General features: G+C 51.4%; 1 protein-coding gene across 1 annotated transcript; it reads left to right on the forward strand.

Annotated features, from left to right (window-relative positions):
- Positions 1–5,785: 5,785 nt before the first annotated feature.
- On the forward strand, positions 5,786–11,407 carry LOC136494585 (amine oxidase [copper-containing] gamma 2-like). The gene is made up of 5 exons (XM_066490744.1): positions 5,786–7,703; positions 9,213–9,326; positions 10,158–10,607; positions 10,711–10,808; positions 10,927–11,407. The coding sequence occupies exons 1-5, from the start codon at positions 6,330–6,332 to the stop codon at positions 11,132–11,134; spliced, it is 2,244 nt and encodes a 747-aa protein (XP_066346841.1). The 5' UTR covers positions 5,786–6,329; the 3' UTR covers positions 11,135–11,407.
- Positions 11,408–12,988: the final 1,581 nt, after the last annotated feature.

Genomic DNA, 12,988 nt, shown 5'->3' on the forward strand with positions numbered 1-12,988 from the left:
GGTAAAGGCAAGCAATACATTATTAATCTGTTTTCCTATCTCTTCTCCAAATCTAAGCCGATGGAAGAGGGGAAAAACCTCGTCGGTGAAGACGGACCAAGGCTACGGTCTCTGTAGCCGAGGGCCAGCTACCGTAGGTCCTGACGCCCTTAACAACCTGGTATCACGATCTAGGCGATCCTCGTCCCCCCAGTCCTCTTCACCGTTGCTGCCGCCAATCCACCGCCCCCAGCCGCCGCCATGGGTGACGCCGATCAACTCAAGTCCCTCACCGAAGCCATGAAGGTGCTACAGGCTATAGTCAAGGCCAACGCTAAGGCCATCGCCGCCCTCACCGCCGAATGCACATCATCCTCGAACTCCAAATCGGCATCCGGCGAGCACCACAATGATTGACCGCCGAAATTCTAGAAGATGGATTTCCCCCGCTACGACGGCAAGTTCGATCCGTTGATCTTCATCAATCGCTGCGAATCGTACTTCCACCAGCAGTGGATCATGGAAGAGGAGAAGGTTTGGATGGCGTCGTACAATCTAGAAGAGGGCGCCCAGTTGTGGTACATGTAGGTGCAACAAGATGAGGGCACGCTTACCTGGAGGCGCTTCACGGAGCTGCTGAATTTGCGCTATGGGCCACCGCTGCGTTCCGCGTCGCTGTTCGAGTTGGCAGACTACCGGCGCACTGGCACCGTGGTGGAGTACTAGGACCGCTTCTAGGCCCTTCTGCCATGCGCGGGTCATCTCGACGAGGCGCAACGCGTCCAGCTCTTCACCGGGGGCCTCATACTGTCGCTCAGCATGGACGTATAGGTCCAGAACCCATAGACGCTCGCCGCGGCCATGAGCCTGGCACGTCAGTTCGAGTTGCAGGAGTAGTACGTGGCTGCCGCGACGCCCAAGGCGCTCCTGCCAGCGCCCCGACCACGCTTGGCCTTGCCTGCACCACCGGGCTAAGCCGGCCGCTCAGGCCATGGTCTCTGTGGAAGGACGGGCCATCAAGCGCCTGACCACGGTGGAGCAGGAGGAACAGCATCATCTGGGCCTCTGTTATAATTGCGATGAGAAGTACACCAAGGGCCACAATAAGATTTGTCGCCGTCTCTTCCTCTTGGACAGCGTGATCGAAGAAGATGACGACGAGCCGTGGGATGCTGCTGTCGAGGATGCGGCCACGGAAGAGCCGCCCGCCTACTCTTTACATGCCATCGCCGACGTGACATTCAGCGACACCATGCAGATCCCGGTCTCTGTTGGCCCCGCGTCTCTCGTCGCCCTCCTTGACTCCGGCAGCACCCACGATTTCATCTCCGAGGACGCTGCGCTCCGTACCGGCCTTCCCATCCAGCATCGGGCATGCCTCTCGGCCATGGTGGCCAATGGCGAGCGCATCATGTGCGCCGGCGTCATCCGCAGCACCTCGCTGTCCGTGGGCGGTGAGCCGCTTTCGACGGACCTCTTCGTCATGCCGCTTGCCGGCTACGACGTCATCCTCGGCACCAGATAGTTAGCTGCTATGGGGCCAATCACGTGGGACTTCAGCGCCCGTTCCATGGCCTTCAACCTCCGGGGGCACCGGATGCGTTGGCAGGGCCTGGCTGGTCCCACTTCACCGGCTGTATGCACCACGACGGCAAGCACCACCCTACTAGAGGAGCTCCTCGGCGCCTTCGACGACGTCTTCGCCGAGCCACACGGTCTTCCGTTGGTCTGCTGCCGCGACCACAGCATCACGCTGCTGCCGGGCGCCCCTCTAGTAGTTGTTCGGTCGTACCGCTACCCTGCCATGCACAAAGATGAGCTGGAACGCCAATGTGCGGCCATGCTGCACTAGGGCCTCATCCGCCAGAGTTCTTCGGTGTTCTCTTCACCGGTCCTCCTCATCAAGAAGGCCGATGGGTCATGGCGCTTCTGCGTCGACTACTGTGCACTGAACACCATCACCGTCAAGGATGCCTTCCCCATTCCGGTGGTCAACGAGCTCCTCGATGAACTCCATGGCGCGCGGTTCTTCACCAAGCTCGACCTGCGCTCCGGCTACCACCAGGTCCGCATGCGGCCAACGAACATCACCAAGACCGCATTCCGTACCCACGACGGCCTCTACGAGTTCCTGGTCATGCCGTTCGGCTTGTGCAACGCCCCGGCAACTTTCCAAGCGCTCATGAACGACGTGTTGCATCCCTACCTCCGTCGGTTTGTGCTTGTTTTTTTGATGACATTTTGATCTACAGCACCTCCTGGGCAGATCACCTGCGCCTACTGTGCGCCATCCTCGTCCTACTCCGCGAACATCGTATCTTCATCAAGCGCTCGAAGTGCGCTTTTGGCGTCGACTCCATTGCCTATCTCGGCCACATCATCTCAGCGGCGGGCATGGCCATGGATCCGGCCAAGGTCCAGGCGATCCATGATTGGCCTCAGCCTCGGTCGGCACGGGCGGTGCGTGGCTTCCTGGGCCTTGCGGGGTACTACCGCAAGTTCATCCACAACTACGACACAATCGCGGCGCCCCTCACGACGCTATTGAAGAAGGAGGGGTTCTCCTGGAACGATGACGTGACCACAGCCTTTAGCGTGCTCAAGGCCGCGGTGACGTCAGCTCCGGTGCTGGCCTTGCCGGACTTCATCAAACCTTTCGTCGTGGAATGTGACGCGTCGACTCATGGCTTCGGCGTGGTGCTCATCCAAGAAGCGCACCCGATCGCGTTCTTCAGCCACCCCGTCGCTCCGCGCCACCGTTCCCTCGCCGCTTATGAGTGGGAGCTCATCGGCCTCATTCATGCTGTGTGCCACTGGAGGCCGTACCTGTGGGACCACAGGTTTCTCGTCAAGACAGATCACTACAGCCTCAAGTTTTTGCTCGACCAGCGCCTCGCCACGATTCCCTAACATCACTAGGTGGGGAAACTGCTCGATTTTGACTTCTCCGTCGAATACAAACCGGGGACGACGAACATGGTCACCGATGCTCTCTCTCGACGCGACACGGATGAGGGAGCGCTGCTCGCCATTTTTGCGCCCCGCTTCGACCTCGTCGATCATCTCCGTCACGCCCAGGCTACCGATCCAAGCTTGGTCGCCTTCCACAACGAGATTCATGCCGGCACGCGCGCAGCGCCATGGGGCGTGGTCGATGATCTGGTGACATACGATGGCCGCCTGTTTATTCCTCCGGCTTCACCCCTATTGCAGGAGATCATCGCCGTTGTCCATGATGACAGCCACGAGAGCGTCCAACGCACACTACATCGACTACGGCGTGACTTCCACTTTCCCAACATGCGCCGCGCCGTCCAAGACTTCATGCGCGCGTGTACCACTTGCCAGCGGTAGAAGATGGAGCATTTGCACCCTGCTAGCCTTCTGCTGCCCCTGCCGATACCCACTACGGTGTGGGCTGACATCGGTCTTGACTTCATCGAGGCGCTGCCGCGCGTCAACAGGAAATCGGTCATCCTCACGGTGGTCGATCGCTTCAGCAAGTATGGCCACTTCATTCCGCTTGCGCATCTGTATACGGCGGAGTCTGTGGCGTAGGCATTCTTCACCGACATAGTTCGTCTCCACGGCGTACCATAATCCATGGTGTCCGACTGCGACCCGGTCTTCACCTCGACATTCTGGCGCGAGCTCATGCGCTTGATGGGCACCAAGTTGCACATGTCATCAGCATTCCATCCATAGTTCGACGGCCAGACGGAGGCCGCCAACCGCGTCATCGTGATGTACCTGCGCTGCTTCATGGGCGATCGTCCTCGTCACTGGCTCCGCTAGTTGCCGTGGGCCGAGTACACCTACAACACGGCGTACCAGACCTCTCTTCGCGAGACACCGTTCCGGGTGGTCTATGGGCATGATCCCCCCTCCATACGCTCTTATGAGCAAGGGGAGACCCGGGTGGCTGCTGTTGCCCAAGACATGGAGGACAGGGAGGCCTTCCTTGCTGATGTGCGTTTTCGTCTGGAGCAGGCGCAGGCCAACCAGAAGCTGCAATATGATAAACAGCACCGCGTGGTGGAGTACCAGATCGGCGACTGGGCACTGCTGCGTCTTCGTCAACGTCAAGCTGCATCGCTCCCTCAGGCGCAGAACGGGAAGCTCAAGCCTCGCTTCATCGGGCCGTACCGCGTCACCGAGCTCATCAACGACGTCACCGTTCGGTTAGAGTTGCCGGTAGGTGCTCGACTCCATGATGTGTTTCATGTAGGTGTGCTGAAGAAGTTCGTCGGAACACCGCCGGACGCACCGCCACCTTTGCCTTCCATCCAGAACGGGACAGTGGCTCTGGAACCTCTTCGTGTCGAGCGAGCCCGTCTTGCGCGCGGTGTTCGTCAGCTCCTGGTGCAATGGCGTGGAGAGCCGGCTGAGTCAGCTACTTGGGAGGATCTCGATGCTTTCCGCGAACAGTACCCGACTTTTCAGCTCGAGGACGAGCTGGATTTCGAGGAGGGGAGAGATGTCATGTACGGGCAAGCATACACTAGGCGTCGCAGGGCCCGTGATGTACGCCGGGCAACATAACGAGCCGCACGTACGGAGGACGCGCTAGGCGATGTGCATGACCAGGACACGCTGGGTGGCTAAGTTAGGAAGTGTGAGTAGTTCGGTGGCTAAGTTAGGAAGTTTGAGAGTTAGTTTCTATTTTTAGTTCCTTAATTCTAGGAGAGTTAGACTCGGATTGATGGAGGCCTTTGGCCATATATTATTGTAACCGCACGTTTGGTAAAGGCAAGCAATACATTATTAATCTATTTTCCTATCTCTTCTCCAAATCTAAGCCGACGACAGAGGGGAAAAGCCTCGCCGGCGACGATGGACCAAGGCTATGGTCTCCGTAGCTGAGGGCCAGCTACCCTAGGTCCCGACGCCCTTGACAGCAGTAGTAACGAACAAATGAACTTGATAGTGAATATATAGCAACTCAAAACATGTGCATATACAGAATCAGTTAGAAGACAACATGCAACAACTAATTACATTACACCAATAGTCCTTCAAAAAAGATCATCACATTTCCAGATTAACTAAGAAAAATATATCTAGGACCCTTCAATAAGATTCACTGCAAGATCTGAACCATCTCTATGCAAACTTTAATTCCTCCAAATTAACTAAGAATGCAAGAGCAAGCAATTTCACAGAGATAGACTGAACCCTTATTGAGATGTATGTATTGATAGAAAATATAAAAACAGGACAGGTAGGATCAGCTTCTACAAAGGGGATTGGGAGACGACCTACACCGTGCAAACTACACCGTGCCTACGAGGATAAACAAATATTCGCTGGACAAGAAACCAATAAAAATGAGCTGACCAGCGACCTTGCGACTTTTCTTTAATTCATTTTAGCAACTTTAATTCATTTTCAGCAACTTATCATAACAATTTCTAAGCGGAAGCTAGAAAGTGTGCCACGGTCACCCTTAATTCCAACCAAATACTGGAGCATGTATGGTCATTCTTGGTTGAGAAAAATGTCACAAGCAAATTACAGTCACAAGCAAAAAAATGTGACTAAATTAGCAAATCACCCCGGCCAGGACCTAGGCATGGGTGCTCCACTAGCCTCCTATTGATTTCAACTATCAGATCTAAACAATTGATTAATACACCTATTTACTACTGATCTATACAAAAAGCAATACTCATCTCAACTACCAGATCTAATCATGGATATCTAGAAGCGATGCATGTATATCTGCAAAAGAAATAGGGAGAGATGGCGATTTGAGGGAGATGGGAGAGCGGGGAAGATAACCACGACATCATACCTAGGACAAGATAGTGCAACAGCTGCCGGCAGTGAAGTAGCTCGCTGCTCCTCACGTCCTCCTGCTTTCCTCCCCTTCTCCTCCGTGTAAGGATTTTGGATTGGAGAAAGAACATGATTTAGGATAGGGTTACGAGAGAAATTATGCACTGTTTTTTTGGGGAGAAACAGAGGAGGAAGGGAGGGGGAGGGGAGCGCGAGGGAGCCAGAGGTCTCACCGTCGAGGGAGGCGTGCGTGAGTTGCGAGCGGGGACGAAGGCGTGCGCGAGGCAGCTCCCCCCGTAGCGTTATCGGATAGGACTCCGGGAGGTGCAGTATCAGAGGTGAATAGAGCGATATCTGATTCCATAGTATCTCATAACGTGGGGTGCTGAAACAAACGGCCGTAGCGTTATCCAATACCCTCCTCAGTTCAATTGCGTTACATACGGCTGAACCAAACAGCTTCGTAGTTCCCAACCGGCAACTGCCAAAGAGCGACGCCGCCTCGCCATATATACTGAGCCGCTTCTCACTCGGTAGCTCACTCCAAGACCAAAAAGAAGACAGCCGCTGTGATGGATCACTCCACCTCCCTGCTCCGGCTCATCTTCCTTGCTCTTGGCACAGCCCTGGTGCTCCTTGTCGTCCGCTCCGCCTTCCGCCTCCCACGTGGAATCGACGCACCCACCACCTCACTCTTCGATGACGCCATCGCAGGAAGCAGCTGCACCCGCTTCGCGCCATGGGGGTGCCGCCAGGCGGATCGGATTAAGCAGAAGCCGAAGCCCGAGCCGCCGTCGCACGAGAACGACGTGCCGCTGCACCCGCTCGACCCACTGACGGTCACCGAGATAAACCGTGCGCGCGAGCTCCTCCGTGCGCACCCGCCATTCGCGTCGTCGCCGTCGTCCATGTTCGTGCATTCGCTGGCGCTCGACGAGCCGGACAAGCCCGTCGTCCTGAGCTGGCGGAAGGGCGCCGACCCGCTGCCCCCGCGGCGGGCCGTGGCGGTGGTCCGGTTCCGCGGCGAGGCCTTCGTCCTCGCCATCGACCTCGCCAGCGGCGCCGTGACTCCTCTGCCTGTCCCAGCTTCCGGGTACCCGACCATGACCATGGACGAGCAGGTGTCCCTCTGCTATGCCCCTTTCAGTGACCCGGTGTTCAACGCCACTATCCAGCGGCACGGCGTCCGTATGTCCGATGTCGCCTGCCTGCCCATCTCCCTCGGGTGGTACGGCCCCACCGAGGAGAACCGCCGGCTGATCAAGATCCAGTGCTTCTCCGCAGAGGGCACGGCCAACTTCTACATGCGCCCCATCGAGGGCCTCACCGTGCTGCTGGACATGGACACGAGGGAGGTCATCCGCATCTCTGACCGCGGCGCCGGCATCCCGATCCCGCCCGCCGCCAACACCGACTACCGGTACGCCCGCCACATGCAAGAAGACGACGACGGCGACCAGACATCCAGGAGTGAGGCGGGTTTCCAGAAGGTGCGGGCGCCGTCGATGGAGCCGGGGCCGTCGGGGCCGGGAGTGGAGCTGGTGGACGGCCACACGGTGCGGTGGGGCGGGTGGGAGTTCCACCTGAAGGCGGACGCGCGCGCCGGCATGGTGGTGTCGCGCGCACGGGTGCAGGACCCCGGCACGGGCGCGCACCGGGAGGTGCTGTACAAGGGCATGGCGTCGGAGCTGTTCGTGCCGTACATGGACCCCACCGAGGCGTGGTACTTCAAGACGTACATGGACGCCGGCGAGTACGGCTTCGGCCTGCAGGCCATGCCGCTGGTGCCGCTCAACGACTGCCCGCGCCACGCGCGGTACCTCGACGGCGCGTTCGTGGCCGCCGACGGCCGGCCCTACGTGCGGGAGAAGATGATCTGCGTCTTCGAGCGGTACGCCGGCGAGGTCGCCTGGAGACACTCGGAGAGCCCCATCACCGGCATGGACGTAAGTTACTTGTGCACTTGCGCTCGTCATTTTGTCATTTCTTATTTGTGTTTGTGTGTACTACCAGACGCCTAGAGTTGTGTCATACGTACGCTAGATAGGTACCAGTAGCTGTTCGCTCCTCTAGTTTGGCAACACTCACCTTTCAAATACAAAAGGGTTCTTTACCTACTTGCAGAAGAAGCTGACAAAAGAGTGTGTTAAGATATTTCCAGCACTAGTACTAGGCGGTGGAAGAACCAAGAGCAAGAATCTTGAGTTGCATATGCGATAAACAACAACTTGACAGTATCTGCAAGCATCCTTATTCAACCTTCCTGAAGTACCAAGTGAAAATATATACATATATCCTTCAATTCAAGGACCTTTGATAAATTATACGCTTTAGAGTTTGTTTGGATACCTAAGTATTGACCTCAATCCATGTATTCCATACTAAACCATTCCAACATATATGAATTAAGGTAAATATATGGGCATCAAATAAGGCTTTAGTAGTATTTGGTATCACTATCCGCGGCTAGAAATCCGTACACACTGCTTTTACCTCCGAGATATTTGGGAGTTTGTGCTCGATCGACTAAATGTTTATGCATGGTAGAATAAAAAATTAATTAGCCAATGAAATCGGGAGTTAATAAAATTCACAGGATGGGTGTTTTCTGAATGTATAGAAGCTGGTTGTCTCTTCCGGCTACTAGCTAGAAAAAATGTGACCAAGACTGGTGGTAGAGATCAGTGACGCTTTCAACATACTCCGTAATATTTAGAGGTCTTTTTCTGCTTTTTCTTGAAAGGAAACTTCAAGCACTAGTCAAGAAATAATGACGAAGAATCTTTAATAAGAGCACACAAACACTTCGTTCCCAGATTTTTTTTCTCTGAAAAGTTGAAACTTTTACAAAGCAAAAGATTAAGGAGTGGACAGTATTACAACACTGGCGTAAGTGCTAGTGACGCCGGCCGGATGCCTAATGGATGACATTGACTAGAGATATGCTCTCAGTCTACTAGACACATTTATTCATGATTATTCATGCCTACATCACCAAATAAAGTTTACCATTTGGTTAATTTCTTCTTATCCTATTAAACTAGCAGCGCTGCAAACGGGAAGAATAATTTTACCAATAATTTGATCCAAACTAAAAGAGGCAGCTTGCACTGAAACAGACAGAAATTTGTTTGTACCACCGTACCTTTTCCATGTGATGAATTCGAAACAGATAGAAATTCATATTTTTATTTCCCACATGAAATCAAATTTCTGCACTTCTGTACTGGAGTCTGTTTTATGTGTTGCCATATAAGGGTATAGCGCAAGGAGTAGGTGAAGTGCAGACATCTATCATGATGTGAATTGTATTGGACCTAGGCGAGATAGCAGCGTAGATGACGCTGATGAGTTGTTTTGTATTGGAGCTAGGCTGCTAAGCTAGTGACGAGTGATGACACTGTGGCCGGGTCAAATAAATCTGACTCTCTTTCACATGGTGTGGTCCCCTGCAGATAAGGGAGTCGCGGCCGAAGGTGACGCTGGTGGCGCGGATGGTTGCGTCCGTGGCCAACTACGACTACATCATGGACTGGGAGTTCCAGATGGACGGCCTCGTCCGCATCAAGGTATACATACTACTTGTCACCGTACCACAATCAGTATCTCCGCTACGTCTCGGCAGGCTTCACACGCGCTTGTGGCAGTTGCTGAGTCTAGCAGAGCGAGCTAGCAAGAGGCCATCACACCAAAAAAAAAACCCGAAGATGTCGGTTTGAGCTGTTAAGATATCAGTAGGGAGCGATCCCTCCTGTTTACCCAAAAAAAAAAAAATCTTAATACTATATACGTATATTATGTGTCGACTAGCTGCAGACAGATTCCCATGGGGTCCAGTGGTGGCCTGTTGATCCCCTAATAATAATGAAGGCTCCGTTCGGCTAACCTTATGTCCAGCTTTTTTTTTTAGTTAGAATAGTATTTTTCTCTCACAACAATTCAATTGAAACAGTTTTTTTAAGTCAAGTTTTAGCCAACCAAACGGGGCCTATGAAAGGATCAGCAGGGGCTATATTATATTATATTGTTGGTAGTGGTTTTCCACATCACGCAACTATTATTTTCAGCCATATAGTCAGCTAGTTACCTCATCTTCCAACTCGGCGGCCAGTACCCAATCAGTATGCTGTGAAGAGAAAATAATGGACGTCATTTTCCTACTTTTTATTAGCCCGTGTATATCGTCCAAATGTCCAATGACATGTGGAGATTACCTTTCCGAGGATAAGCAAAGCATCATTGGGATGGAGCACGCAAGTGTCATTTTAATTAATCCACTGCACCTGCACTACACATATATAGTTCGTACATGTTTGTAACACATGCACGCTGACACATGTTTGTTGTCCTGAACGAAGAGTACATACTCACCAGCATGCATACTGTACGTACGACGACAGGTCGGCCTGAGCGGGATCCTGATGGTGAAGGGCACGGCCTACTCCCACCTTGGGCAGGCCCGCGAGAACGAGGACATGCACGGCACGCTGCTCTCCGAGAACGTCATCGGCGTCATCCACGACCACTACGTGACGTTCCGCCTGGACATGGACGTCGACGGCGCCGACAACTCGTTCGTGCGCGTGGAGATGGCGCGGCAGGAGACGGCCCCCGGCGAGTCGCCCCGGAGGAGCTACCTCAAGGCCACCCGGCACACGGCGCGGACCGAGAAGGACGCCCAGGTGCGCCTCAAGCTCTACGATCCGGCGGAGTTCCATGTCGTCAACCCCGCCAAGAAGACGCGGGTCGGCAACCCCGTTGGCTACAAGCTCGTCCCTGCCGGCACCGCTGCAAGCTTGCTGGACCCGGAGGATCCGCCGCAGAAGAGGGGTGCTTTCACAAACAATCAGGTAAACATTTTGTGATGAAAACTGTTTGAGTTATTTACATGATAGTCAGATAGTATTTGATTATTTCACCTGTTAATTTGTGATGAAAACCCAATGCAAACAGATCTGGGTGACACCCTACAACAAGAGCGAGGAATGGGCCGGCGGTCTCTTCGTGTACCAGAGCAAAGGGGAGGACACACTGGCTACTTGGTCCGAGAGGTACGTACCTACATACATGCGCACTGTATCCACACTTTCAGTTGATATTCCATCCAAAAGCTTAGCTAGTTCGATCGATCAAGCGTTAATTAAACTCTATATGATGATGGACGAGCAGAGACCGTCCGATCGAGAACAAGGACCTGGTGCTGTGGTACACGCTGGGGTTCCACCACATCCCGTGCCAGGAGGACTTCCCCATCATGCCCACCGTGTCCTCAAGCTTCGACCTCAAGCCAGTCAACTTCTTCGAGAGCAACCCCATCCTCAAGCAGCGGCCCACCAAGGAGGATGATCTGCCGATCTGTGCCGCCACCGCCGCGTAATCGATCAGTGCCACATGCGACGCCATCCATGGACGACGGCCGGCGGCGATGTTTCGGTGCATCTATCGTGAGTCGGTGGGCATGGACGTGGGCGCATATGTATTCCGTCCTAGCCTAGGAGGGCGAACTGATTAACTGGACCCATCCATGAGCTTGGAATATTGTTGTGTGTTCTTGCTAGCTTTAGTACGTACCTGGTGCGGCCGTATCTCATCTGTGTTATGTTAAATCAGAACTTTGATCAGCTAATGCACGGAGCATATTGGTTGTTATATGATGACTTCTGTCTCATAGATGATCCTAGCTAGAAATTTGAGAGTAGAACCAGAATTGGGCAATGAGACACTACGTAAAAAACGTTTTTAGCAATGGGACAAATTTTGTGTAGGGGCGGCTGGTGATAGAGCTGCCTCTACAAATGGTTGCCAAATGAGCCGCCCTTACAAATAAATTTGTAGGGGCGGCCGGTGTTATCAGCCGCCCCTACAAATAGCCCGATTTGTAGGTGCGGCTCAATATCCAGCCGCCCCTACAAATTGATTTATAGGGGCGGCTCAACAATGAAGTGCATCTACAAATAGACGCTGAATATTAAAAAGTAAGCACTAAAATTCAAATTTTGTAAACGACCTCGGATGAAGAAACAATCAAAATAAAAGTTGTAGATCTCGAAAAGTTATGAAACTTTGTAGTTGACAACTTTTTCAGTTGAGATCATTTACTACTTCAAAATACTGTTTGAAATTATTGTTCCGGTTTTGTCCTCTAATTCGGAGCCAATTCTTAAAACTGGTCTAGTTTTCGCATACGAACTCCGATTTCGACGTTCCATATATCAAAATCGATCAGAAAAAAATTTCGGATCCGTCCATCCCTGGCTATGCCAGGGTTCGGAAATTTTAGATTGGTCAAAAAGTGGTCACAAGATTCTCTTTTTGTGGTCACAAGGTTTTTGTCGATTTTGAGCAAGTTTTCTTAAAATTCCACAGGTCACGTCTTTCACTTGTTTGAGCTCATATTTTCTGTGGTTACTTCTTTTGTGCTCCTAAGTAAAGAAAAAATATCAAAAAAATAAAATAAAAAGTCGAAATTTCCTAAAAAACAACGACAGCCAAAAAATAGAAAAAAAAAAGAGAGGGGCAAAAGAGGAATAATATCTAGAGGAGCACATAGAGAAGGCCAAACGTTATTTTGGAACACTAATTGATTTTAGATGAAAAAATCATAAACATAGAAGTTGCAGAACTTATCAAGATCTACAAGTTTTATTTTGGTCATTTTTTATCCGATAAAGTGGTAATAATATTGTTCACAAAATTTACATATCCCTCTTATAGTTTCATAAACAATAAGAGGGATATGTAATATTTGTGAACAATGTTACTACCACTATGTCGGATGAATAAATGATCAAAATAGAAGTTGTAGATCTCGGAAAGTTATGAAACTCTATAGTTGACAGCTTTTTAATTTGAAATCATCTTGTCAAGAAAAATTACGTTTGAATTTCTAAAATTTGAAATTTAAATTTTGTAAATGACCTCGGATGGAGAAACAACCAAAATAAAAGTTGTAGATCTCGATAAGTTATGAAACTTTGTAGTTGACAACTTTTTGATTTGAAATCATCTTGTCAAGAAAAACTATATTTGAATTTCCAAAAATTTAAAATTTGAATTTTTTAAACGACCTCGGATGGACAAACAGTAAAAATGAAAGTTGTAGATCTTGAAAAGTTATGAAACTTTGTACTTGATAACTTTCTTATTTGAAACCATCTTGTCATGGAAAACTACGTTCGAATTCTATTATTTGAAATTCAAATTTTATAAGTGACCTCGGATGGAGAAACTA

This window comes from Miscanthus floridulus, chromosome 11, assembly GCF_019320115.1.
Source record: "Miscanthus floridulus cultivar M001 chromosome 11, ASM1932011v1, whole genome shotgun sequence".
In the NCBI taxonomy this organism is placed as follows: Eukaryota; Viridiplantae; Streptophyta; class Magnoliopsida; order Poales; family Poaceae; genus Miscanthus; species Miscanthus floridulus.